At 32.1% G+C, this 27,046-nt stretch overlaps 2 protein-coding genes across 2 annotated transcripts in view; one reads left to right on the top strand and one right to left on the bottom strand.

Annotated features, from left to right (window-relative positions):
- Positions 1–4,637: 4,637 nt before the first annotated feature.
- The window catches only part of PH4alphaEFB (prolyl 4-hydroxylase subunit alpha-1), a 75,090-nt gene continuing 52,681 nt past the window's right edge, over positions 4,638–27,046 (top strand). The window contains exon 1 of the mRNA XM_011501131.1: positions 4,638–4,822. Coding sequence (XP_011499433.1) covers positions 4,638–4,822 — 185 coding nt within the window. The remainder of the gene's footprint in view (positions 4,823–27,046) is intronic.
- LOC105363442 (probable helicase with zinc finger domain) lies at positions 14,952–20,959 on the bottom strand. The gene is made up of 6 exons (XM_011501130.1): positions 20,186–20,959; positions 18,615–19,288; positions 17,193–17,882; positions 16,232–16,744; positions 15,547–15,952; positions 14,952–15,291 (listed from the first exon to the last, which is right to left on the bottom strand). The coding sequence occupies exons 1-6, from the start codon at positions 20,589–20,591 to the stop codon at positions 15,041–15,043; spliced, it is 2,940 nt and encodes a 979-aa protein (XP_011499432.1). The 5' UTR covers positions 20,592–20,959; the 3' UTR covers positions 14,952–15,040.

Here is a 27,046-nt window from a genome sequence, read left to right as displayed (position 1 = left end):
CGTTAAATTATGTATGTATACATCACGTAAGTAAACTGCAGATTGTTCGTAGCAATATTTTTAAGCTCTAAAGTAACGCAAAAGCTTAAAGTTATAGCTTCTTCTTGTATTATAAAATGTCAACTTCCGCATAAAATCTACGTTGAATTGCTACTATAAGATACGATTGTAAATATCGTAAACTTAGTCCGCCTTTATTGCAATGATGCATACCGTAACCTCGACACAACATTTGCCTCCATGGATACACAATTTTAATATCCAAACCATTCGCAAAGAAAAATAAAATAAAAATGGCCATCGCGCATTCTATCCTTCTCTTCGCATAATTTACAAGCATTGAGAGACTTGGATTCGCTCAGCCAGCGCAAGCTCCCACAGACAACGAAAGCCAAGCTTGAAACATCTTTTAGCATAAACTTTAAATTCTAATGCTCATTTAAAATTAGAAAAATTACGCTTTATACCTTAAACTTATACGTTTTCAATGATTAAGAAATAAAAGTAGCACCGCATATAGGATTCAAATATGCTTTATAATATTTAAATTTTCTACGTAATAATGATTTTTGCCGAACGTTACGGTCAATAACGTACTTCCGAGCTATGAAAAAAAATCCTTGAAGCACGTCGAATTAGCTTATGAATACTCGAATAACAAGACTTTCCTACGACATTTATAATTATTTTCTTAAGAACTCACGTATATAAACTCTCCAACCATTTCGATTATTATTTCTCTCTCGATTCGCCTGTACCTTATTTTAAACACGCACAATGCTACCTCGCTCGCTCTCTCGTCTCACTCATTTCTCCCTCTTTCCGGAAGGTGGAGACGTCACCGCGGCTTTCTTTCCACCCTTGTAATTTAGCCGCACCTAACTCCTGATCGACCTGCTGCTCTCAGACACACAATCATACGCAAACTTTATCCCTCTGTCTCTGTTGGATGTGCACGCACGTACAAGCGTGCGTTCTCCTGCAAAAGCCTCTCTTAATTAAATTCTTGCATTGATCGTGTGTTTGTGTCTCTCCTCCCTAGTCTTCGCGAAAAGGGGCGAACTTTTTATCCCGATAAGCGTCAAGTCGACTGTCGATAATTTTCGTATAGCCTTGCCGGGAAAATGAGGGGCGGGGGAGGAGAGCCGTCATGCGAAATAAACAGAAATTCTCGGCACGAGCTCCGGTCGTCTGCAATCTCTCTCTCTCTCTCTCTCTCTCTCTCTCTCTCTCTCTCTCTCTTTCCGAGTCTCCGCGAGTCCCTACCCCTTTTGTCCCTCTGTGTTCTCACATACCCTTATTTGCGCGGTTGCGCGATCGACCAGCTGCCAACAATTCTTAATTAAAAAAGCCAACGACGGTATGGGACGGATGGGATAAGATGAAACGTTTCGTCCACTCACGGGTCTGTGCCTCTTCATTTCATTGGTAGTTTTATATTAATTAAAAATTAGTCGAGTATAGTGATATTCGTCGAGCGAGAGAGGCTGGCTGGTAATTTCAATCGGCGTAATCCAAAATTTTTCAAAATTTCTACTCCCTTGGCTTGGATTTTCTTCTCCTAGTCATACGTCGTGACTTGTATCATTTATTTACTCACGTGAGATGGTACGATGAGACCAAGGATAAACGTGAGGATTTTTTTTTATATGCGATGAAAGGTTGAAGGTTTTATGAGATCGTGCGTGAATAAGTGAAATTTTAGCTGTTATTAACGATCTTAACCGTAAGAAACTCTTTCCTCTCATTCTTCATATACTGACTAATTATTATTACCAACTTCGTTATCTTAACGGCAGCTTATAGATATTGTAAATATATTTTTCACAGCTACATTCAAATGTCGCTATTTCTCGTTTAATTTATCTGTCTTAAATCAAGTCAAGCCTGTCTTAAATCCAATATGGTACAGTTTCATTCGTTTCCTGAACGGATTCTACTTAATGTATTAAATCTCCTGGCTTCTCTCTATATTTCAACTCATTTACAAATTTTTTTTAAACATTTAGCACAAATGTACAATAAAAAAGAATTGATTCATTTTTAATGTTTAAAATTGTCTAAGTAATTATTGCAATAACATTTATATATTTACAATATTAATAAAAATTTTTTATCTTATTTAAGTATCATCAAAGTCATTATTATTTTTTATTTATTTTCAGTTTGATATCTGTACACACACACGCGCGCACTCTCTCTCTCTCTCTCTCTCTCTCTCTCACTCTCTCCCACAATGTTGTGCGATCGCGCGCGCGTGTGAAATAGACCATCAAAGACTTATGTATTAAACAAACAATACTGTTATATATTTATAAATTCGTACAAATATATTCACATTGAATGTTAATCATATTTTTGTCTCACGGAGCACTGATATTTCATAATATCACATAATCTAGTGTGAAGATTTGATTATTCTCAAGCAGCTTACTTTTTCCCTTAATGGCAATGGAAGCTTTATTATGAAGTTTATGTCTCCACCTTCCACATTGTAGTTTACTTTGCATTAATTATAATACATTATACGTTTGTTTAAAAAATATATTTATAACGTCAAATTTTAAATTTATAAAAATTATGAAATATCGAAACTTTTATCTTTAACTTTTTAACTATTTAAATAACAAACACCTCCTTTATCATTAATCATAATTAAAAGTATCCCTTGCGCATCTATCTTTCTTAATGCAATACCTTTTAATTAATAATTTTTAACGAGAACATTTTTTATTTTTGTAAATGTTTTAGTAATTCTCTTAATTTACCAGTAATTTTATTTATTCTAGCACTATTTGAGAAAATAATTTATTTCTTAATTATGCTGTGAAGACTAATTAAAATAAATTTTATTGGAAAATTTATCTTCAATTTTTCATGCATTGTCATTAATAGCAATATTTATTTGGTAGATAATGATAAAATTATCATTATGAAGTATGTGATGCGAATTTAAATGTATCGTTTCGAATGTTTTCTATTGCTGTCATGTAGTTTGAAAAAACTCATATATAAGTAAGTACATGTATATTTGTCATATCAAAGTACATTTTCTGTTTATAAATTTTTTTCATATTTAAAAATTGAGATGTAAATAATTGTTCGTGGCCCTAATGTTTATTATAGATTAATAGGTACATAGGAGCTTAATGGTTAAAATAAATTTGCCTTTAAAATTATTGGTCAAAATGAATTTTACTTAAAAAAAAAAAAATTTTTTTTTGTTAATAGGACTCTAAAAATTCATGATCTAAATTTTTTTGTAAAAATTCCGATTTTTATAGATTTGCTTTCACTTCAAAAATAGCGACATACGTTTGGCAACACTCTAAAAATGTTTTTAAGTCCGTTTAAACATCAATTAAAAGCTTTAAAAAAAAAAAGGTTAATGAAAAAAAGTAGTGAAACTAAGAGCTTAAAAATATTTTTACAATACAATGAGTCAACGCGTCACATTACTTTTTCACTATAAAAAAAAGATAAAAGAATAAGTATTTGTGAATTGCATATTAAGTATTTAAATAATACTATAAGGATTTCGATATAAACTCGACATATCAATATTTTATATTGAAAAAAATAGTCTTACTTTCGGAAAATGCAGTAATAAATTCTTTTATGTTAATGTTCCATAAATATATTTTTCAATTGATGTTTAACTTGAACATATTTATATGTAACGTCATGTAACGTCAATTCTGCAGTGAAACTTCCAGTCTCCTAAAAGTGCTTATTTCAAATTTTTTAATTAATAATATCTTCTAATATTTTAAGAATATGTTTGTAATGATAATATAAAGCAATGGCTGGGAATTAAATTTATTAATTTCTAATAAATACTATAATGTTTAAATGTGTTTTTGTGTCTAAAATGTGAACATAATATGTATTAAATTTCCACTAAACTATTTAATTAAGAAATAGATATTGACATGTAAAAAAAGTAAAAGTTACATTTATACAACTTTGACAACTTTGACAACGTCAAGAAAAATTCAATTGACAATGAACAGCGAGATATTTTGCATTAATAAGTTTGGTATTAAGAAACCAATTGTACTATTTTTTTTTTCTTTTAACAATTTGGCAAATGCTAATTCAATTTAACGTGTAATGCCATAATCATTTTATAAATAATTTTTTTTATCTTACAAACTGGCAAATACAAAGCTAATATCTATTCGATAAATAAAGTAGGGCAATTGCAATTATAGCGATTATTGTACAAGCTTGCAATAATGGCGCGCACATCCCGTTACTCAATTTCTACATAACTCCTAATTTCCCAACTAAAGTTACTAAAAATTGGTTAATAGTTTATAACCCGACTTACGAAGTGAAGTTTAGCAAGTGAAGTGCCGGTACCTCGGCCATTACGACTCGGCATTATCAGCATTCTAAACCTAAACTGAATTCGCCTCGTCCGCAACATACTTACACAACGCAGCTTACAAAAGGCTCGGTTAAACGGTCTACTTATGCTCGGCTGTCTTTTTCTTTTTGGAATTCATTTTGGATCGGTCCGTTCGAGGCGGAGAGTCAATAGGACGAGGTGTCGCAATCGGGATTAAAAAGACGAGCGAACAAATAAGTCCGACACGTACGTTTTGTTTCAGGGCGAGTCAGCAAGCAGGAGGATGTCTGCGCAGCGTCGTTGGTTGCTCGTCTGGATTCTGGCGATGGCGTGTCAGCAGGTGACCTGGGCCGAGCTCTATACGGCCCTCGTCGACATGGAGGAGCTCCTCGAGACCGAGTCCGTTCTCATTGACACCCTCCACGGGTACATAAGCGCCCAGGAGCATCGGCTCGCCACCCTCAGGAGGTACGTCCTCTTTACTTTATATGCCCGCGCTTATCGAGCCGCCGCTGCCTATGGCTACGACTTTCATTATCCTTATCAACAACGCCCTCGTTGTTTGCTCTGCAAACGCCCGCATGGCTACGGGTGTGCTAATGCGTGTAATTATTATTGGAGAAGCATCGACAAAGTCTGTTTTTCGTTCAATTAAACGTGCTCGGGCAAATAATGCAGGGGTGAGAGTAACGTAAACGACTAAAAGCGTTGCGCAAGAGTACAATGAAAAGAATGAGATTTTCAGCTTGATGAATTTGTAATTATATTTAAAATTTAAAGCTTCTCGAATTCTTTACATAATAAGACATATTTCGTCATTATTTCTTTTAAAATGTATCTTTAAGCCCGTGACTTTCAAACTTGAAGGTATTAATTTTTTTTATATTGATTTTTCTACGCGTTTCTATACATTGGCTTAGTGCCTTTTTGTATTGGTATTTAATATAAAATTGATAAAAAAAAAAAAATACGTTCCATCATACATTCTTCTTATATAATGACAATCAATTTTCGGTAATTTACACTTTACTTCTAAATTATAAATATGAAAATTATAAAATATTACGTTGTTATGAAATTGTTATTTAAGTAACGAGATATTATGAAATATCGTTACCGACTGATCATGTACACGGATGTCCATAATGAAAACGTCAAATAACGATTATAGTATAAAAAAATCCATATATTTGAATACCCATTATCATCATAAATTGATTTTGCACAAAGTGTTACGTTAAATTTTAAGCGTATTTGCCATTCTTATATTTAAAAAAAAAAAAAAAAAAAAAAAAAACACACATACACAAACATCATTAATTCTTCTAATCGGTGGCTATTGCACACACTCCAGAGTAACCAACAACAATTACGTAAACCATCGCCTCCATTTGCCTATATTCCTTTTGTTTTTCATTTCATTTCATCTTTTTTCTTATTTTTGACCATTAACCTCTCCTCTGTCTCTCTCTCTCTCTCTCTCTCTCGCGCGCGCACGCTATTATTTCTTCGCGACAATACGACGCGCAATTTTCGTTTGCACGCGGACCCTGCGGCTCATGGAACTAAAAAGTTAACGAGATTGCTTAATCCCAGAAAGCTGGAAGTACGAGAGCAAGCAGAAGGAGAAGGCAGGGGTGAGTGGCTCGTGCGATGGCAAGGTCCGGATCCGTCAAAATATCACATATCTTCTCCCGCGGGTGCCAAGCATTTACTAGGCCCAGTAGATTAGAGATATAGCGAGTCGTGACTTATCCGCCGTAGAGCCCAGCTTTTTTAAAACGTACGAATTCTCAAAATTTTTCCCTTCTTCGCATAGCAATACCAAATAATCCGAGCTCCGGAATTTTCTTTTCCAAGTCTGACGTTGCCAAGTCAAGATTGTAGGCAGTAAAATTAAAACAATATTAGCTGTAGACATTATACATTATAAGAAATATCTCTTTTTTTCTTATGAATTAATTTTTACTATCATTTGAAAGCTCGTTACTATCGATAGTATAAAGCAACTGCATCTTTAATTAACAGCTGCCAAATTATCTCAAAACTGAAATTTTTATTTAATTATTTAAATTTAGGCTAATTTAAAAGAATTGTTTCTAGACTTTATTTATTTATCGGCATTATCGATTGATTTTTTGAAACTGTGAAAACGAGATATTTCATTGGCATTAATATACGTTATTTTCAAAAGATTTAATTATAGAATTTTTTTAAATACACGTTGGGAAATGCATATTTTAGTTTATTGTAAATATTATAGTTCGTTGTAATGATTCGAGTTATTTTCGTATCGAAGGCGTTGTCAAACGATTTACATTTATTTAAAATTATTGGCACCAAATGCTTTTCAAAAGAGTGATTTTACATATAAAATGGCATTTGTGTAATACATGTTTTTGTTATTTGTACGAAAAAACTTTTCAATGTAAATAATATCATTGAGTGCACTAAACCCATGGAAAATATCTTTTTTCTACAATAGTTATTATCCAATAGTACTTGTACTTATGTATACAACATTTTTCTCTGCATTTTCTTTACACTGTAATAGCGTTGGACAATAATCTTGAAAAAATTTCTAAGCCTAGTCAAGCCAACTGAATAAATAGATCCTGCTATAAAAGAGAAAATAATTCCATTGTTCGAAAGACTGTTTGTAAAATTTACGTAGCCCGATAAATTTGCAGTTATTTAAATTTTCCTCCAAATTTCTCGTTTCCTTCAAAATGTATTAAATTTATTATCGATCAATGAGATAAAATGGTTTTAATATGAAATTAATATGTCGTTAAAAAATATCACTGAATCATATACAGCTGCACATTTTGTGGAATATTATTTAAATAATTGTTGATACGTACGTGTTCGAAATGATGTTATAGTTTTTTCTGGCTCGAACTGCCATTGCTTCAATAGTTTACGTCTGCCGCGCCCGCCCGAGCAAATATAAAAATGCTCGGGAAGGAGGAGTTTAGTGGAAGAAGAGAATGTAGAAAATATCGTGCGTTTTCGATGAATATACGATGAAACGATTGCTTGGATCGTTTCTTGTTATGGATGTTTCACTATAAAAGATGCTCCTTGATGACTATGATTTGTTGTTGATTTTGTAAGGAACAACAACTGAATTTTATATTGCTTAATTGGTATTTAATTATCGATTGGGAGGCTCATCGCCTCCCTTGGGACTTGGCGACGAGAGGAGCTGAGCTGCCGGTCAAGCGTCGCTGCTTGATTTGTACAATTGGCAACGTGTGGAGTACTTGACAACAATGTATGGGTGATGTCTCGTGACATTCTCAAGGCACACGCATCCCGACTATTGACCGATGTCGCATGAACTGAGTTTCTAGTTACAATGAATTTTAGGAAATGTTTTTCGACCCGATTGTTTTCATACATCTGACATTCTTGGAATGTTAGGATCTCGAGCAAATAGCCCCGCGACATCCTACTGCATAACAACAAGGAGGTCGATCATTACGCGACCTTTCCGAACCTCTAACGATCGTTCAACAATTCTTAGAAATTATGGCCCTTGGTATTTTTCCGAAAATAATACATGAGAAATTCTCTGAATCTTGAACGGTATGTACTATGTACTGGACAAACACTGCCTATATCTGGAAAACTATAAACTGTAAACTGTATAAGGTGAACAAATGGTGTGATATATACTAACAACTCAATTATTTATATCGATTGATTTAATTGATTAAGAATTTCCATGGCTATTTGTTGCCAATTAACATATAAAATTTATTATTTCATATAAAGCTATGAGTAACATTGAAGGGGAGTTAATGTCAAATCAAACATCGATATTAAATCAAGTTGATAATTAACTAATAAAATCATATTAAAATTTAAAATAAACACAAGATATTTATTTAATGTTAAATTTTGAGAACCGTTCAAAGACGAGGATATTATTTAATTTCATTTTGATGTATTATTATAAAATTTCTAAAGAAACAAAAAAAAAAAAAAAAAATAAATATTTATAACATAATATTTATAATATTTATATTGAAGACTTTTCTTTTAATCAATAGCATAATTTATAATTATAACTGAACTTAAACTACCAAAGAATTTTCACTATATGTTCGTTTATGATATACTTGTGGTTTCGTACATTACTGATTAGCATACTTTTAAATAAAAATCTAATGGATCCGTTATGTATGGCTTTAAAATGCAAAAGGACAAATATTTTAAAATTCAATAAATAGCGGAGATAGCTATTTGCATGAAAATCACATCGACAGAAATTATAAATGCCTCTACGAGTTTTATCATAGTGATATTAATTATACATCCAACAGTCATAAATGAATTCTCCAATAAAAATATACTAATTCTCATTTTCATTTAAATCGATTTATTTATCATCTTTTATTTAAATATTCATATATTTTAAAACAATTGTCTTTCGGATGAAAATGCAAAATTTGTTTTATGGTACTTCCATTTTATTAGAAAATAATGATTTTCTATTATTAGAAGAAAAAATATATGAAAATTTACAAATTTACAAAATATATTACATACAGTTGATAGAATGGAGCGAAATCAAATTTATTTATTGACTCGATTGCGCTCATTTTGATTATTATAAATTTATTACAATAGATAAAAAGCTTTTAGATGTAGAAATGATATTTATCTTATCTTCATTATCGACTCAACAATTGTTATTCACGAAATATATTTAAAATTTGCGTTCCACGAAGCTGTCATTTAAGATCAATTTATATATTTCTTTGAATATAATAATTATAATAAAAACAAATTAAAGCATATATAAAAATTCAATGGGAAAAAGTGTTAACTTTGCATGCAACGAATCTATTACCCTCAACAACGTTTATTATTAACAACAAGTTTTATTTCTGAAATTTTTATCTAGAAATGAAATCTTTACTTTGTCTTTGTTTAAGTTTTATTACTTGCAAACTGAATTTAAATTCACAATCAATATATAATCATAAATTCACTGTTAAAAATATGAAAAAAGTTACACTTTTCTTATTTGCATTCGTCTATTTGTATTAATAATCATTTATTAATCTCGACAAAATATCCATTTTAATGCACCCCTATAAATAATTTAATCAAATCAATTAATTCACATTATTCAATGCATTAAAAATAATAAAGATTATTGATTTACTTTATGAAATATTTAAAAAGTATAAATAATAATTATTAAAAAAAAAAAAAAAAAAAATTAAAAAAAAAATGAAACTTAACATATGTATTTTTAGTAAATTAATATTAAAGAAGAAATTCAATGTTAAGTGAAATATATTTAATATAATAATCGAATGAATAAATTTTGTATTATATTTTTTTACAAATTATTAATTGTAAATAGATTCGGTATCTATTCTTTATTCGTAAAATATGTTAACAAAATCAATGAAATTACGTTGCATTTATTTAATTTTTTTTTCTTGTAGAAGCACATAGTATTAAAATGTTTATTCTACGTCTTAGCCAAAGGTATAATATAAATGAAAGGACTATTATTTCACAATTATAAAATAACTAGAGCAAATTTCTTTTTAAAAACTTTAGTAATTCCGACATCAAACAATCATCATTCTTTTACATTCAGTATATTATATTATATAATATAATATATATATATATATATATATATAATATTAAATATAAATTACAATGAGAAGCATCGGATTAAGGAAACACAAGTGCAACGATTGGCAAAATAATAATGACAATTGTTGCTAATACCAATTAATGCACTATTTTTTATATAAATCTATCATTGTTTATTTTCGTGACAACGAGATCGAGTAGTTAAGAATGAATCATTTGCAAATCAATATTCCCTATCGTAATACAAATACGATGAATACGAACGAATTAATATATAAATACCTAAAATTAACATAATTTTCTTAAGTAATATACATTACATGATGAATGAAGGGCAGAAAATTTAAAAATTACATCAGCAAAAATTGTATCAAATAGAGAAAATTCATCAATGGCCCAGATCACGTTCTGGAATTTCAGGAAAGTAAGTGAGGAGGAAATCCTCCGTAACAAGTCGAAACGAAGATGCGAAAAATAAATTGGAAAATCGAAACAATCGGCTCGCGTGCGATTCATTGCCAGACGCATCGCAAACGCGAAACTCGCGAAGTGTGCGTCCGAGCGCGTAATTCAAACTCCGTAACCCAGGACACGGAAACCATCCAGCGAACGAAATAAAAAACGGACGAAAAGAAGAAAAGGCGGAATCCAGAGAAAAGGCAAAAGTGCGCCTGTGTTGAATGTAACAGAAACAAGGAAATCGGGCAAGGAAGTAGGGAGGAAGCGGAGGAAGAAAAAACGATGCAGGCTTATCAGAAGCTACGAAAGTATTCGAGCGTCGTTGAGAATTTCAGAACGTTACTTGGATGAGAATTTTAACCGCGACATTTTGTTGAAAAATTTTTTACCAGATCATACAAAAGAGCGGTATAGCCAAGTGCTTAATGATTTCAAGTATTTTTAAAATGACTTTGTTATAGCTCTTTAACGGCTATTCGCTTTAAAATCTCCATTACAATATTAATTTGCGTATTTCCGACTAATTCTTGAGTAAAATTATATATCGTCGGAATCGAAATTTTCTTCCTACTATACACATTTTACATATAATAATGATTTAAATACACGTTTAAATTTTTCTTCGAAAGTCCTAATATTGGATGATGCGTAATTAAGGAGTATTGTGAACTATTGGGTAACGTGCATATTTTGAAAATACGTATATCCTTTTAATATTTAATTTGCCCATTATTTTTATGAATATAATACAGTTCTAAGTTTTTAAAATTAAATTATTTTCATTAGTATTAAATAAGTCTAAGAAGAAAGATGATTTAATATTAAACAAATATATCGGGAACATTTTTTCTTGTCTCTACAACCATATTAATATTTCTGAAGCATTTAATGCGCTGTTCTGAAAATAATTTTTTTTAAAATTTAGCTAGTAACATAACTTCAATTATCATATTCTCATCTATTTACTTAAATGTTAATTATTATTTTTATATTTATTGTATCAAAAAGTATTTTCACTCTATCAGCCTCATATTCTCTTATCCTAAAAATAATTCAATGATTTTTACATAAATGAATATCAAAAATAGTATTAAACAAAATCTCTGATTCTTTAGCTTATTTATAAACTGGTTGGGCACTATCAAACATAAGTAGTAGGTTTTCTTTCTTTTTTTTTTTAATAAAAACGCTATATAAATAAATTTGTTGCTTAGCTCAAGATATGACAAATTCCATATAACTCTTTAGCAATACTTTTTTTTTTATTTTTATAAAAAATCTTAAAAAGCATAATTTCTTCGTAGCTTGAGTGCTTTAATTGATAAAATTGATTGTGTTAATTGAAATTAATTGATAATTGTAGATTGGTGGTGATTGATTATTTATGATTTTTATTTTTCGTTCGTTAGAGGCTAGGCTTTTATTTGGATTTGTAGTTTCCAAATTGCTCTCTTTTTCCCGTCTGTCAACGATTTTTTAGTAAATGATAGCTTTTAAAAGTAAAGATATCATCATAGTGTCAAAAATATGCCTTTTCGAAGCATGAAATTAGTCATACAAACTTAACTTGAAACTAAGATTGATAATATTTATCACTGACTTCTCCAATACAAAAGCATTCTTTAATCATTAAAAATTTCCTTAAAAAAATTAATACAACATATGAGTAATTTAAAAATAGTATATAAGATAAAATTCATATTTTGATTTGCATACTTTTATATGAAAGTTTCTTTTAACCACGAATTTATAATTTTCCGTATTTTATCAAGTTAAAATAATGCATTGACTAATTGTTGAATTTAATTCAATGATGAATTGTATAAAGGGGACTTTGTATTAAAAGCAAAGGTGCAACAAATATGTACATATTTATATATATGTTTCGGTGCGTGTGTTTCGGTGTATTAGGAACAAATATTTGAAGAGATATTTGCTAATATTATTTTCACTTGCGAATATTGTCCCTCGAATGCTACAGAAAATGATTTCGTAAATTTACCGACCTTAAACAATTAAATACTTCTATACCTTTTCACGCATATGCTTATAAGATACGAGCTGATATACACGATTGATAAATCTTTTGCTTATATTGTCGATTCTTTAAATTAGCCGTATCATAATGATTCGATGATTGAAACGTAAAAGTACCAACTGTACTAAAAATATTAAAAGGCAATATTAAATGCATTTTTAATATAAATATGCCTTACGCAATGAGAGTGGATTTGAAATACTCGTCTTAACAGCACGGAGCACAGAGTTTTTCAGTGTAGTCAACACATTGTAATTGAAATATCGGCTCGAACATCCCGTGTAGTCATGCGAAAAATCACAATGACCACCATCTTGATATTTAAAAGAAAAAAAAACGAGCCAACAGCCGAGGGGGCGGTCGAGGTGACCGTGGCGTGAAAAGGACATGATAAGAAACTCGGAAAAGCAAGGCAAATAAGAAATAGATGTATAGTAGATGCCGCCGTAGCTATAGGATGGAGAAGGAAGGAGGGTTGGTGAAAATTCGTTCCGGATGTCGAACACGAGCGCGCTCGACGAGGCAATGTTCGCCTCTTCCGTGACAGCCCCGTTAACCGACTCCCGATAATTTCCGACACGCGCCTTAACGGCTCCATGTGCACATGTAAAACGCGCATCGCTTTAAATTCCATGCAACGAGCTGACCGACGGCAAGTGCATCTTCCGTTCGACTCACTTTTAAGCGGATTTGTCGTCGGAGCTTTTTAACGGCGAACTCTACTCGTCCGACGATTATTCTCAGCCTCTAAAACGCACGTACGCGCTTAATAGCATATAGAGTAGGATAGCACGTGACGAATTGGCAAATTAATAGTCAATACGGCTCATCGCGTTGCTTCGATTTCATATGACTTTTTGAGCAGTTATTTTGCTTCAAAAACTTGCTCCGATTTTCAAAATGGCTTATATTTACCGAGTCTCTCTCTCTCTCTCTCTCTCTCGTAATTTTTTCTGCTTACAACTACTCTTTAAAGATTAAAAGTAGATTGTAAAAAAATACTTTATTGACTAAGAGTCCATCGTTATAATACTTAAAAAAAAATTATAAATTTCAGACTCGATACGTATAAGTTAAAAAATAATTAATTACTTGGAAAGCAATATAAAATATGAAACTGTATAAATTTTTATAAATTACGTAAATTATAACATTTAATGGTTGGAACAATCGAAGTTGAAGTGAAATTCGTGAAACGCTTTTAACAAGTTTCATCGTTAATAACTGATATTGTTTTTAAATTTTAATTACTATTATATTGCACAGGGATATCACGAATACTGGCACATTTATATAAATTGATTTTAAAATTTGTTTAGAGTAATATTTTTAAACAAATATTTATTTGAATGGTTATTTGGCAATATCAATTTTCATAACTTTCTCGACTTTATTAAAAAAAAAAAACTACGCGCATGAAAATTAAGTGGAATTTAACATGAATTTTTAAACATACTTAATAAGCCTCAAGATTTCCGTAATACGAAAACATTGGTCAATAGATTAATAAATGACATAATAATAATAATTATTATTATATAATTGATCGGTTACTCTCTTAAGTAATCTATTTTAGTAAGTATTACCATACATTCATAACTTGTTAGATGCGCAGCAATCTCGGAAGACGTTTATTTTCATCGTGGCTTAGGCAATTTTAAATCACCTGGTTTTAAAATGCAAGCGTCTAATGAAACTTCTCCTCCAATGTTTGTAATAACAGATTAATGTCTATATTATTATGCGTATAATACCGTAAATTTGAAATTCAAAATGTATTTCAATTAACTTTGACATCAATTTTTGCGAACAAAAATGCGATGAAAAAAAAAAGAAATAAAAGAAACAAAATCCCATAAGGAGTAATGGTGAAGAATTTGCTCTATATCCCTTAATAGTATTGCGATAGAAGTGTAAAACAATATTAGATAAATAATATAATGGCGCGCATAATTACTATTTTTATCATTCTACATTTACAAGTAGTAAATTCTTCGAACAAAAGCAACGAATCAGTTATCTTTTTTTTCTTCTTCATTATTTAAAAATTGTTCAAAAAAAAAAAAAGGGGGGGTAAGGTATACATATATAAGCAGCACTTTTTAGAACAACTTACACTCTATATTTATTCGACGAATCTCTTTGTCAATTACATTACAATGATTACAGTTATAATACATAGGAATGGACGTTTCTAAATGTTACATATTTTCGTGTGTATGAAGGGGGGGGGGAGAATTTGTTTTAAGAATAAAAGCAAAACAGTCACAGAGGAAAGTCCATAAGATAACAAATAGTAATAAAAGTAAATTCGAAAATTCTAGGGAACACAAGTGTAAAAGCGACATAATTCTCTTATTTGTCTGGTACTATAAATTATACTTTATTTATTACAATTTTTTTGTTTCGTTTTGTCTTTTGTTTTTGTTTTTTTTTTAATTTGTTTTGTTATTTATTTATTTTTTTTTTTTGTTTAAATCCTTGATTGCCCTTAATAACTAAGTATAAAGCGCCCTCGTAGTCGTCAATAATCAGAATCCCTTGTTTTCCCAGTCACAGCCTCACAACAGGCCGCCGGTTTCCACGGTGCAGTGTATAACTGGATAATTGATAGGCATAGGGACGTATTCGATCCAGTATGGATTGTCCGTCTGAGTTCCATTCCTCGGTACGAACTCCTTAGCGAGGGGATTGAGCGCCGGCGTCGTCGGCATGTCTTGTACTTGGTTGAGATGAAAGTCCAATTCCTGAGCGTCGATCCCGTGGACACTGGCTGAGCGTAGATAGCGGCGCCAGTGCTCGCTACACGAACCTGTTTATGTACACGCGCCAACATGCGTTACTACTCCAACGACACTTTATATGCTTTTGCGAGTCGTTAGAGAGGAGGGAGGGAGGGAGGAAGGCTCATCGAGCATGATAGATAGAAAGAAAGAAAGAAAGAAAGAAAGAAAGAAAGAAAGAAAGAAAGAAAGAAGAACGTAGCGTGGGAAAATGAAAATAAAGGAAAACGAATGGCACATCGGAGGGAAGTTTGTATGGGGAAGAAAGAGCCAGTGTCACTTACCTATAGATAGAAGAGCGACCGGATCTCCGACGACGGCGACGAGGCTCTTGGCTCGCGTAACCGCCGTATTGAGTAGCCTGGGATTCGTGAGGAAGCCGTAGTCGCTGAGCTGCCTCTCGGCCGAGTGACGACTGCAGTGGCGTGTGCGCACCACGCTAATAAAGATCGCCGTGAACTGCTTTCCTTGGACGTTGAGGACGCGCTCCACCGAGACGTTAAAGAGCCTCCGGTTGCGCAGCTCGCTACGAATGCGTAGCACCTGCTCCGCGTAGTGGGCGAGAACGCCGATCGAGCCCTCCCCATAAGGTCCCCACTGCTCCGTCGGCCAACTTCTCCGTAGTTCAGCAACGCGCTCCGCGATCTCGTATGCCTCCATGTTGTTGTAATAACCAGTTGAGTTGGAGCCCTGCGCAGGTATTTCGTCGCTGTTTACGCGTTCGGCTTGTTTCTCAGTTTGTTTTTGTTTATTTGTCCGCCCATTAGGTTCATAGGGCGTTGTAGAGCTTTTATAAGGGAGCGGCAATTGCCTAACTGGTAAGACACGGAGCTACGGGAGGATTCGTAGCCTGACATGTGTACGACAAGTCTTTATATAAAAACGTTCGTAACGTGCATCATATACCTCTACTACCTTCTACCGTAACATATATGCGTTGACCATACAATTGCAATCAATGATTTTTACCTGCATGACGATGCCTTGGCAGGCGTAGAACGTCAATGGACTGTAAGTCGGGTGTCTAGGCAATGTTGCACCCGCTTCGATCTCCCCTCCGTAAAACAGGTCCGAGGTCAACTTTACAATATCCGCGTGTGCCCTGTAGTTCTTGCAGAGTTGTATCCTGCAGGGATGTCCTGGCTCATACGTTAGATGGATCCTCTCGAGGAGACTCATACCGAGGCCCCGCTCTCTCGCCAGATCACTGTAGACCTCGGGGGCGAGCTGCATTTGGTCTCCAGCAAGAATTATCCTCGTCCGTTCCGTGGCCAGGGCTAGACAAGCGAGAACCTCGCACTCGAGCGCCTGGGCCGCCTCGTCCACAATTATGTGGCTAGGCTGTAGGTCCAGGGCGGTCAGGTAACTAGAAGTCGCGAGAGTCGAAATAACTAGACCGCAGTTGGCGATGTCGTCGCTCGTGGGATCCCGGAAGCGTCCATTTTCATCCGATGGGCAGTACTCGCGCACCGTTGCGTGAACCTTTTCAAAAAGAGCAGAGCATTCCTTTCTTTTTCTTCGTCTTGCGACATTTACTCGACGAAAACACTTTTCCCGTGCAAAATAACTATCGCCCTCGATTAATTTCACACACAATGATGTCGATCGACTTTATATTAATAACCTATGAACGGTCATAGCCAAGGAAAATTTTATATAGTATCAGACTCGTTCAGTGATCTTCGTTTAGGCAATCCGTCCCGTTTCAAAAATCTTAGCTAAAAGTGTTTTTATGGACAAAATAGCTACTTTAACGCTACATAGATATTTATGACATAAAAAAAAAATTAAAAATAAAATAAAATAAAATAATTATTACAATTACAATTACAATAATAATAATAATAATAATATCGACTGTTAAGTACGGGCACAAAAGGTCTCATCGAGTATGAAGAAAATGATAAGCAACATAATAAGGTCTCCTCACCGTATTTCTCACGCGCCCTTTGTAGTAGATCCTTAAAGGCTTTAGTCTAGGATCGTTCGTTTCCTTATACCAGACATCGAAGAAGTCCTTCACGTACAAATCTGCGGCACTGTTGCTGTGTGTACAGAGTATAACTCTGCTCGTCCTATCGTTAACCAAAAGAATCCTAAGAGCCTGGGCGATCGTCGAGGTCTTGCCAGTGCCGAATGGCCCGAGTATGAGAATTGGCGGTAGGATTTCGGTGTCGGGCGCCATCATAAGGGCAACCGGCACCTTCTGCCGCTCGTTAAGTCGAAAGTTTTTAAAGTTGTGTTTCCACTTGGGCATCCAATCAAAGTTCACCTGCCTATTGATACGCGATTCGGGGAATATGAGCCTCGTATCCGGCAGCGCGTCGATGGCTCGCCGCCACTCGCAGAAGGGCGTGCGATTCATCACGAACTGCACGTGCATCTTGACGTTGGTGTCGATCACTAGCCCGAGATGCTCCACGCACTCCTTCGACAGCCGCGTGTAAATCGTGTGGTTACACTTGTCCTCGATGTGGGCCTCGAATATCTTGTCGCTTAGGGTGGGCCGACTGCCTTGGCCCTCGTCAAAGTTTATCTTCTGAACGAGTAGACTGTTGCAGCTGCGTAGCAATAACCGGCCACTTTTCGTGTCCTCCGAGACCTCGCGACCCAGCGGTAACTAAGAAGACATTATGCTTTCGTTCTTTTCTTTTGTCCTGATCTAGCGCCTTTTACGCGAGCAACACTAGCATCTACTAATTCTATTTCTAACATTATATCATATCTACGTTTAAATATTTTTGACAATCGCGCATTATCATTATTATTATTATCATCAGGCATCGTTATAAACATCTTAAATAGACAATTTCTGAGTCCTGGTGTAATTTAACCGGGATTTTCTATTATTTAAATTCGATAATATTCTGCATCGTTGCAGTATTTCTTAATAAGATAGCGATCTACTAATATATCTTCATCTTATTATTATTTTGATTGTCAATTTTTATTTAAGCCGTAGCTTAGTTATAAATATACTGTGGTGCAGTATATGAAAGAATTACTCTTACAAAAGCTCATTGAATGCAATAATTTCATACACATTGCTTACTTTTATACACTGCATAGGATTTATTATTATAATTGTAGAATTAAAAATCCTACCGATTAATAATGTGCTCTACTAATAGCTTAATTATTTTAAGTCTGACTAATTTGCTATAATTATTACTATGGCTTTATTATTAATATTATTACTTTTAATGAAAGCAAGAAGTATAGACTGTAAATTTATTGCATAAATTTATATTCAAATTTATTAATCGTATACCTTAGCACTTAAAGTCTTACCTATTAGAAATACAGCGATTCTATGTCAATATGGTAAATATATTATGTTTATTTAATTTACCTGAGCAAATAATTCTCCAGGTGCTGCGTACTTAGCAACTGTAGAGCCATCTGTATCCGATGCAAGTATGTAGTTGTTCGATAGTCTGAGCTCAGTGACTTCGTTATATCGTGCAATTTGTTCGCATCTAGCCATTTCCTCGATACTGACCAATTCATGTAGCCTCCTCCTGTAGTTCTTTGGATCGAGGCCAGTTTCTTTTAACGTAGTGTGGGTTAAGAAGAAGGTATTAAGTTCAGGTTTAGGATAGAACTGACATAGCTTATCCTCCCGGGCCTCTCGTTCTGGTACAAAAGGTGATTTAAACGGTACTATCTGTGTTTTCTGCCCGTGAGAGCTCTGCTGGGTAAGATATAGCAGATATTCGCGTGCTGCCTCTAGACGATTAAGGTCCTCTATCAACACACAATCAACGCAGAGCTGACGACGCACTGCTGGTCCATCGTTGAAACTAAAGATTACATCCTGACAATAAGTACCCGTGTTAGCTGCTCTAAACTCAATCTCCACCATATAAACCGAAGGGTTGGATATATCATCTATAGACTTATTTATCACAAATTCTTGAATAGACAGGTTTTTGCAGCAAACCATGTCATTAATAATCGACTTAATTCTAAAATTCTCTTGGTGGCTATCTAATACAAGGCTTATGTTTTTGAGGTACTTTGTATCTGAAAAGGAAATAAATATTTCTTATTATTACAGAGAATGGTTGAATTGCAAAACTACCGCTGAAACTATATATTTCAAAATTTATATTTCAGTCATTGAAATATATATTGTAATAATACATAAATCAATACTACTCAGCTATAATATATCTTGCTAATCTAAATAATATTTATAATTGAGAGTTTTCATGTATAACATTATTATCATTATATTTTGAAATTGTCAATATTAATATTTCATAATATTATCTTAATTGGTATGCTTAAGCATTGATTTAACATTGTACAATAACATGCGTAATCAATTAACAATTTTAATTTAATTTGAATCTATTATTGTAATATATAAACATTCGATTAAAATCACCTATTAATAAAAAAAAAAAAATGTTCTTAATCGAAAAATTAACATTATAAATAAATGCACATGCATGTCCGAAAAACTTATAAAATGTTTAAGATTAGTTTATACATTATTTCTTAAACGGCAAAATCCGTGCTCCTTATTATTTTAGTACTATTCTATATTTAACACATGCTCATGAACACGTGTTTACATAATTGGTTATATTACTCCTATAACAAAGGCAAAATGGCAGTTTGCGAAAGAAAAAATTAACACTCTCTAACGTTTGAAAATTTTAAATCTACCAGTTAATAATTATAGATAAATTTCAAATTGAAAGTGCCTAACAACCGTTGGCGCTAGTGTATCAATAGACCCTATGCTCGTGTAAACAATAACAATAATACCGTCAGTTGTATGTACACAAACGTCACTTTTATGCACAAATTCCATGTTAAATATAAAAAAATATCACGGATTTATCAATTTCTAAGTAATCACATCTACGTAATAACAATCTCACGAATAGCGTAATTCCGGTTGTGTCTTACCATGAGTCGCGACTTCAAAAGTCCATGTCCAGGTCATGCCGTCGGATGAATAAGGTATTCGTATATTAAGCGCCGATCCCGTTTGTTCCACGACCATTTCTGAGTCATCGACGACGACATCCTTAGGTGCGGTGGTTCGCAACCAGCCTCGGCGCAGCTTCTCGTAAAAGTTGCCGCCTTTATCGGTCGTTGGCTCGGAGTCGGCCCTAACCTCAAAATCATCCGTCTTGCCTCGTTGCTGCTGCTGTTGTTCCTCGTTGTGGAGAGACTCTCTGCTGTTGCTGTTGTTGTTTCTGCTGCTGCTGTTGCTGCTGCTTTCGCTGCTGTTACTGTTGCTGTTGCTGTTGCTGTTACTGTTGTTGTTGCTGTTGCTGCTGGTGCTGCTGCTACTACTCTGTGCGGCCATGGTGGCGGCGGCAGCCCACCGCACTTACCGAACTTATCCGGCCGCCCTCTCGTTCCTCGCAACTTTCGTTTACTGGGGCGCGACGACGTGTCGGCCGTCTGTGTGCCTTGTACTGCGACTCGGGGGCCGACGATTCGTTACTTCCCAACTCTCTCCCCGACGACGTCTGTCGGCGAATTATGGATAACAACGTGATGTATCCTCACATCTGGATTAGCTCGGCTCCGGAAGCTAGGCGTGATACGAGCCAAGCGTCGGCACTTAATCGCACTCCCCTAAATATCCGACTTTGCACTCGCACGGCACTATTGCTCCTACTACTGTGTATGCGTGCGTGAAGAGAGATGGAGATTGAGAGAGAGTGAGAGAGAGAGAGAGTGAGAGAGAGAGAGAGAGAGAGAGAGAGAGAGAGAGTGAATGAGGAAGAGTGCGAGGATGAGATAGATAGATAGAAATAGATATATATATATATATATAAATTTATATATATATATATATATATATATATATATATATAGAGAGAGAGAGAGAGAGAGAGAGGGAGAGAAAGAGACAAATGAATGTATTACTTGTTAGGAGAAAGCAGTGTAGAAGCCGCGCACCTTTCGACGACGTCTGTGTCTCCACTCTCTGATGCCTTCGCTTAAGCTGGTTCTCGTGTTCCGCGTATTTCCTCACTTCCAACCGAGTCGACGATATGTGTCGCGGAATGGGGATTGAAGGGCGCGCATGCGTCTAGAACGAGGGAATATGGATTTAAAATGTTCGGCAGCGCCACCTTTTGACTTAAAACTAACCAACGGAGGAAATATTTAAGTCTGTTCTCAATTACTTTCAGACCTCTCTAAAAGTTGGATATTCAATTAATTGTTTTATTATGAGAAAGTAATTCGAAATGCTAAATTAAATTTGAAGTTTTAATTACATTACTCCGATAATATTTCAATAATAATCCAATAATCAGTTTTAATGAATCTTTAACAATTTTACAGTATATTCTGTGACGATCCGTTTGTATGAATTTTAAAAGATTGTTTATTCGATAAATTTACAATTATTTACTCTATATATTGAATAATTATAAAATGGTTATACTTCGCTTATACTTATACTATACTTATACATATACACTTATACTTTATACAAATTTTCAATATTTATAGTTTTTCCATTTTATTTCTTTAGATTGAACCTTTATATATATATATATATATATATATATCGAATAAAATATTAATTGTTTTAAAAATTATTATTAGTGTTTGTTTTAGGATTTTTAATTGAGATATATTTACATACTTAAATGTTATATACGATGCCATTTTCAATTGTCTTTTGCACAGTGAAAAATAAACATAAACACTGAACATTGTGTATTAAAACGAATACATTTATTACTTTACAATAAAATATCCAATGTATTTATAGAAATTATTAACTTATCATAAAATGACGTGAAATTAGGAATAACCAATGTCGAATATTCCTTTTTTTTAGTTTGCAATGAAACTATAAAGAATTGGTCAAGTATAATTATCAGCGAATTGTCAATCGTTTCTATACAAGTGATGCATACAATTCATTGAAAATTAAATCTATTTCAGAACTTTATGAAAGAGCCATTACGTTATATACTTTTATTAATTTCAATTTTCTATATAATTCTTACAATTTATATTATATTTCGTTGTAAGTTGATTATATAAGATTTAAAGAAGTTATTTTATTCGAAAACCTAATAGACTAAATTATAAATGCTCTGTCTACAAAAAAAAACATAGAAATGCTACATTACTTCAACTACAAGCGATAATAAAATTAATTTTTTTATATAAAAATAAAAATAAAAATATCATGTCACATTCATTGCATGCAAATTATTCATGAAAGTTTATTTGTATTCGTGTTTCAATATTTTAACTCTTAAATAAAAACATTCCCTTCTTACAAACTATTTTTTATAAGTTATATAGATTTATAATGAATAATAATTTATTACCAGTAGTTATTTCTAAAATTTAGCCAACGTCTGTCGAAAACCATAAGATGTACTCAGACATTCGCATTGTTCATTTCGATAACAAACTCATCTTCTAAATTTCTGAAGGTATCCATTGATGCCGGAAGACAAATTTCGTACTCGCGGACGTAGGCTACTCGAAAAACTGTTATAACTAGATTCGCTTATAAAGCGGAAAAAAAAACCGGGCCACACACGGATAGACATAGAAGTAAATTAAAATTGCGAATGAGTGTTTTTAAGCCATATTCCTATATTTACGTGTCTCCACTCAATTTTTTACACAGTACACATTGTACCATTTTAAATTCAACAATGTGGTAAAAAAAATGATATACAATAATAACTGTGGCGTTTTAGTATGAATTTTTGTACAAGAACCGTTTCGTTAGCTAGTTTAGTTTCGTTTAGTTAACTAGAGTTTAGTATTAATCTTCTTATTGATTTATTTTAACAAGTACTGGAATTATCCACTCATGTCCATTATCAACTTTCATTACATCATATAATATATATATATATATATATATAATACTAGTGCAAAGAACTTTGTATTATAATAATACTAATCTATATATATATATATATATATATATATATATATATATATATATATATATAATTTATATAATAATACTAATAATAAAAATTTATTTCTTACTTGGTAATACATATGAATAAGTGCTGCAATGAATTATTGAAAAATTAAATTATACCATTTTTAATAAAGATTGATATTACATAAGCAATGCCGTTGGTATAATAATACACTTCTCTTTTTACCTAATTTATTTTAAAATAAAATAATTTATTTTATAAATTTGATGACGTTTAATATGTTTAATAAATTTTTAACATGTTAGATATGAAATGTTAAAAAAATTCATTACTTAATTATTACATGATTTTTTCACATTAGACAAAAAAAAACCAAAATAATACTTTGCATGCAAAAGTAGATAATAACATATGCTAGTTGAGGTAGTTTGTTGATTTTGCTTTCCCGTGTCTGGTTCTTCAAGTTTTATTTCCCTTTATTTTCCAAATGCAAACAAAAGTTATATAAAAAATATGTTAAAAAGTAAGGTAAGGTAGTTCGGGATATTGGTATTAAATACTTAGGAGTATTTAATACCAATATCCCGAACTACCTTACCTTACTTTTTAACATATTTTTTATTATTATATGAACTTAGGAGTTCATATAAATATAATAAAAAAAACATATCATGTTTTATAAAAATAAAAACATTGACTCGTGTATTTGAATTATTTCTATTGTTTAAGCTTTTATAAATATTATAATATCAAAAAAGTTTCATTTTTCCTAACTTTTCTTTAACATTTTATGTATATTGCAATACGATATTGCATGTATTTTAATTTAATTAATTTTTACGGTGATCTAATTGATACTCAAATAAAATACATTAAATACAAATTATTACAAACATATATTACGATAAACTATGTACAAATTCAAATGATGAAAAACATTATTAATTGGCTTTTATTATAACTAATATAATAAATTTTCCACGGCAATACATTTACGTTATAATAATTTTGAACATCCATTCTGCTATTAAATTCTGCTGAACATTGTTAGGCATACAAATGACATATCAAAATAATTTTAATGAGAAGAAATAATTTATCCACTCATAAAATTACTCGTATGTACATGTTATACTACAGTAATTAATATGTATTTTATTGTACGGACATTGAAGCTCGACCGGTTTGCGACAAATGCTGTTTTTTATTTTCTTCGCATATTCGCGTTAGTTAGATAAGCAAAAAAGAAAAGTTTGGCTGAATTTAAGATACGATTGAGGTGGAAGGGTTGGATTGCACACAAATAGGTAAGGAGAAAACGGGTAAGATGAAGGTAGGAGAAGTCGAGGATCGGAGAAAATATAAGAGCAGTTTTAGTATCGAACAAGAAGAATGAAGGAGAAAATGAAAAAGAGAGATGATAATTTACAAGTAAGAATATAAATAGTCAATAAAAGTCGTTGAGCTTTACAGATAAAACCGTGGCAGATAGCATGTAGAAAGAATAAAGCGAAGAGAAAACGTAAACGAATTGAAAATATTTGAGGGGTTTACTATGATATACATATATATATAAGAATATAACAGATAAGTATTTATTACGGGAAAACTTACATATTAGATTTAAAGAAATCAATATTTTTCCAACTATAAATCTTTTATATATTATTTGTATTCGTAATCTCATTACAATTATACGTATATTCTATTTATTACTTATTGCGTTGTGTTTATTGTGTTTATTTCAAAGTTATAGAAAATAATGCCAAATGTACTCTTGAATAATACATTTTTTTATATTCGGATGAAATTTCTGATAAATTAAAATTTATAACTTTGATAAATAAGCTGATATAACAAAATGATTTGTATTTAGTAGAATGCATTAAATTATGATATTTTATTAAAAACGTATACTAGACTAACTTTAATTCCACGTTTGCGAAATGTATGGTTTGGTTTGCTGAAATGATTGATCTCAATTAAAGTACAAAAACAACTTTATTTAAATAAATAAATTAATAAATAAATAAAATATGCGAATAAAAATTGAAAATTTTGAGTCGTACGTTTTAATCAAAAGAATGAAAAAATAACGAATTCGAATGAAGTCGGCCATGTGACACATGTTGCTTCGTCGCCTGTTTTTGCCATGCGATTTACAACGAGATAAAAAGAATTACGCGTTGCAACTGCTCAGATGCAGTCCAGACTTACGTGCTGTTGACTGAAAGCAACGAGTTTTTACCTCCTAGACACTTTCTCCAATAGATATAACACGATATTAAATATTATGTCCTTTCATTGCGCTACAGTATATTGATTTTATGTCAAGAAAATGCATTTGACTTATATTGCGAGCAGTTGAATAATTATTCGCAACACTAACTGAATCTTAAAATTAACGAACAATTATAGTTAATTTACATTTCTTATTCACATCCTGAAAATCGTTAATAATGGTTTATTATTGTATGGATTTCTCTAAGCATAAGAGAGAGATTAAGAACACGAGTGAAGATGAACGGATAAGAAGGAGAAATTTTCTTAATATCGGAGTTTGCTTTATTGACTAAAACTTTTTTTCCACCCAGTTTTACTAGAGGCTCTTACAAAAGAGGAATACAAAGAGAGGGCGTGATGCTCTTTCCATCCTCACATTTTCTTTTTCTTCTTCTAGCTTATAGTTTTTAAAATGAAGTGTTCGTAAGTGAAGAGGTGAGTAGAAGGAGACGCACTTTTCTCTCGTTCAAGAACATTTCGCCCGATCCGTACTCCTATTTTCTCTTCACTTTGAGCTTATAAGCTCCACGAATAAGCGTATAAAAGAACTAACTCCAAGTCCTGAAAAGCTTTATTTTTGAAGGCGCTTAGGCTGATAGTGTGGAGTTTCTACTAAATTATCAGTGTTAGAATTAATAGTAACGGGTTGACTTTTCAATAAAGTTAAATTTCTATCCTATAAGCACACGCTACAGCTTTTTAAGCATTAGGATCAATGATCATTTTACATTATAATATATTCTGAAATTTAAGGAAAATTTATTATTTTGCTTATTGATTGGATTATATTATATTCCATTATCAGAAAATAACAATATTAGTTTTGAATTAATTTCATACTTTCATTATTCAAATTTCACTCATAATTACTTCAATAAATTTCATATCAACTATAATAAACTAATATATATATTCAATAAATTTTTTCCTTTTCTTAAAGAACGTATTTTTTCACGGGTTCGGATAACTTTTTGAACTTGCATATAACTAAGTTTGATGAAACTTGGATAGAATATTTGAATAGCTAATGAATAAAGGCAATGTTGTTATAAGATGCTTGTAAAAAAATTTTCTAATCTCATTCTAATTAAATTATTAAAAAAAATTGTATTATTATTGGTATTAAGTGAAATCCTTTATATATATATATGTATCAGTTTGAAATACTCATCACGCTTAAATTAATATATATTATTTTATATATTTATGCTAAATTTATAATTATTCAACTATTTATTAATAATTTTAGAAAAATTATTGATATGTTACAGTTCAATATTATGCCATTGCCGAATGACATGAGAATACCATTAACAATATTACCGATATATCGATAATTTAAAATTTATTTAAAATTTATTTAAAAATTTTCGTTAATATAATACAAATTATTACACAAAACAATTTAACTTTATCATTTTAATATACATTTATAAATATTATGGCTACATTACTATAAAATAATACTTGTTAACAATCAATATAATATAATAATTCTAGATAATATAATATTCTATAAGTTCAATAATTATGTTGCCACAATTTTTGTATTGTTATCACAGCAAATGATCAAAGTAATCAGTAACTTTTGCTA

This window comes from Ceratosolen solmsi, unplaced genomic scaffold (genome assembly GCF_000503995.2).
Source record: "Ceratosolen solmsi marchali unplaced genomic scaffold, CerSol_1.0 scaffold57, whole genome shotgun sequence".
NCBI classification, from domain to species: Eukaryota; Metazoa; Arthropoda; class Insecta; order Hymenoptera; family Agaonidae; genus Ceratosolen; species Ceratosolen solmsi.
Note: the sequence above shows the minus strand (reverse complement) of the source record. Positions and strands in the feature narration are given on the sequence as shown.

What these genes read in the sequence shown, in the direction of transcription:
- LOC105363442 (XM_011501130.1), bottom strand. Translation starts at nt 20,591, where the DNA reads ATGGCCGCACAGAGTAGTAGCAGCAGCACCAGCAGCAACAGCAACAAC. An exon ending in CTGGAGAATTATTTGCTCAG is followed by an intron (nt 17,883 to 18,614) that starts GTAAATTAAATA and finishes ATGTCTTCTTAG; the next exon opens with TTACCGCTGGGTCGCGAGGT. An exon ending in GCCAAGGCATCGTCATGCAG is followed by an intron (nt 15,953 to 16,231) that starts GTAAAAATCATT and finishes ATACCTGCGCAG; the next exon opens with GGCTCCAACTCAACTGGTTA.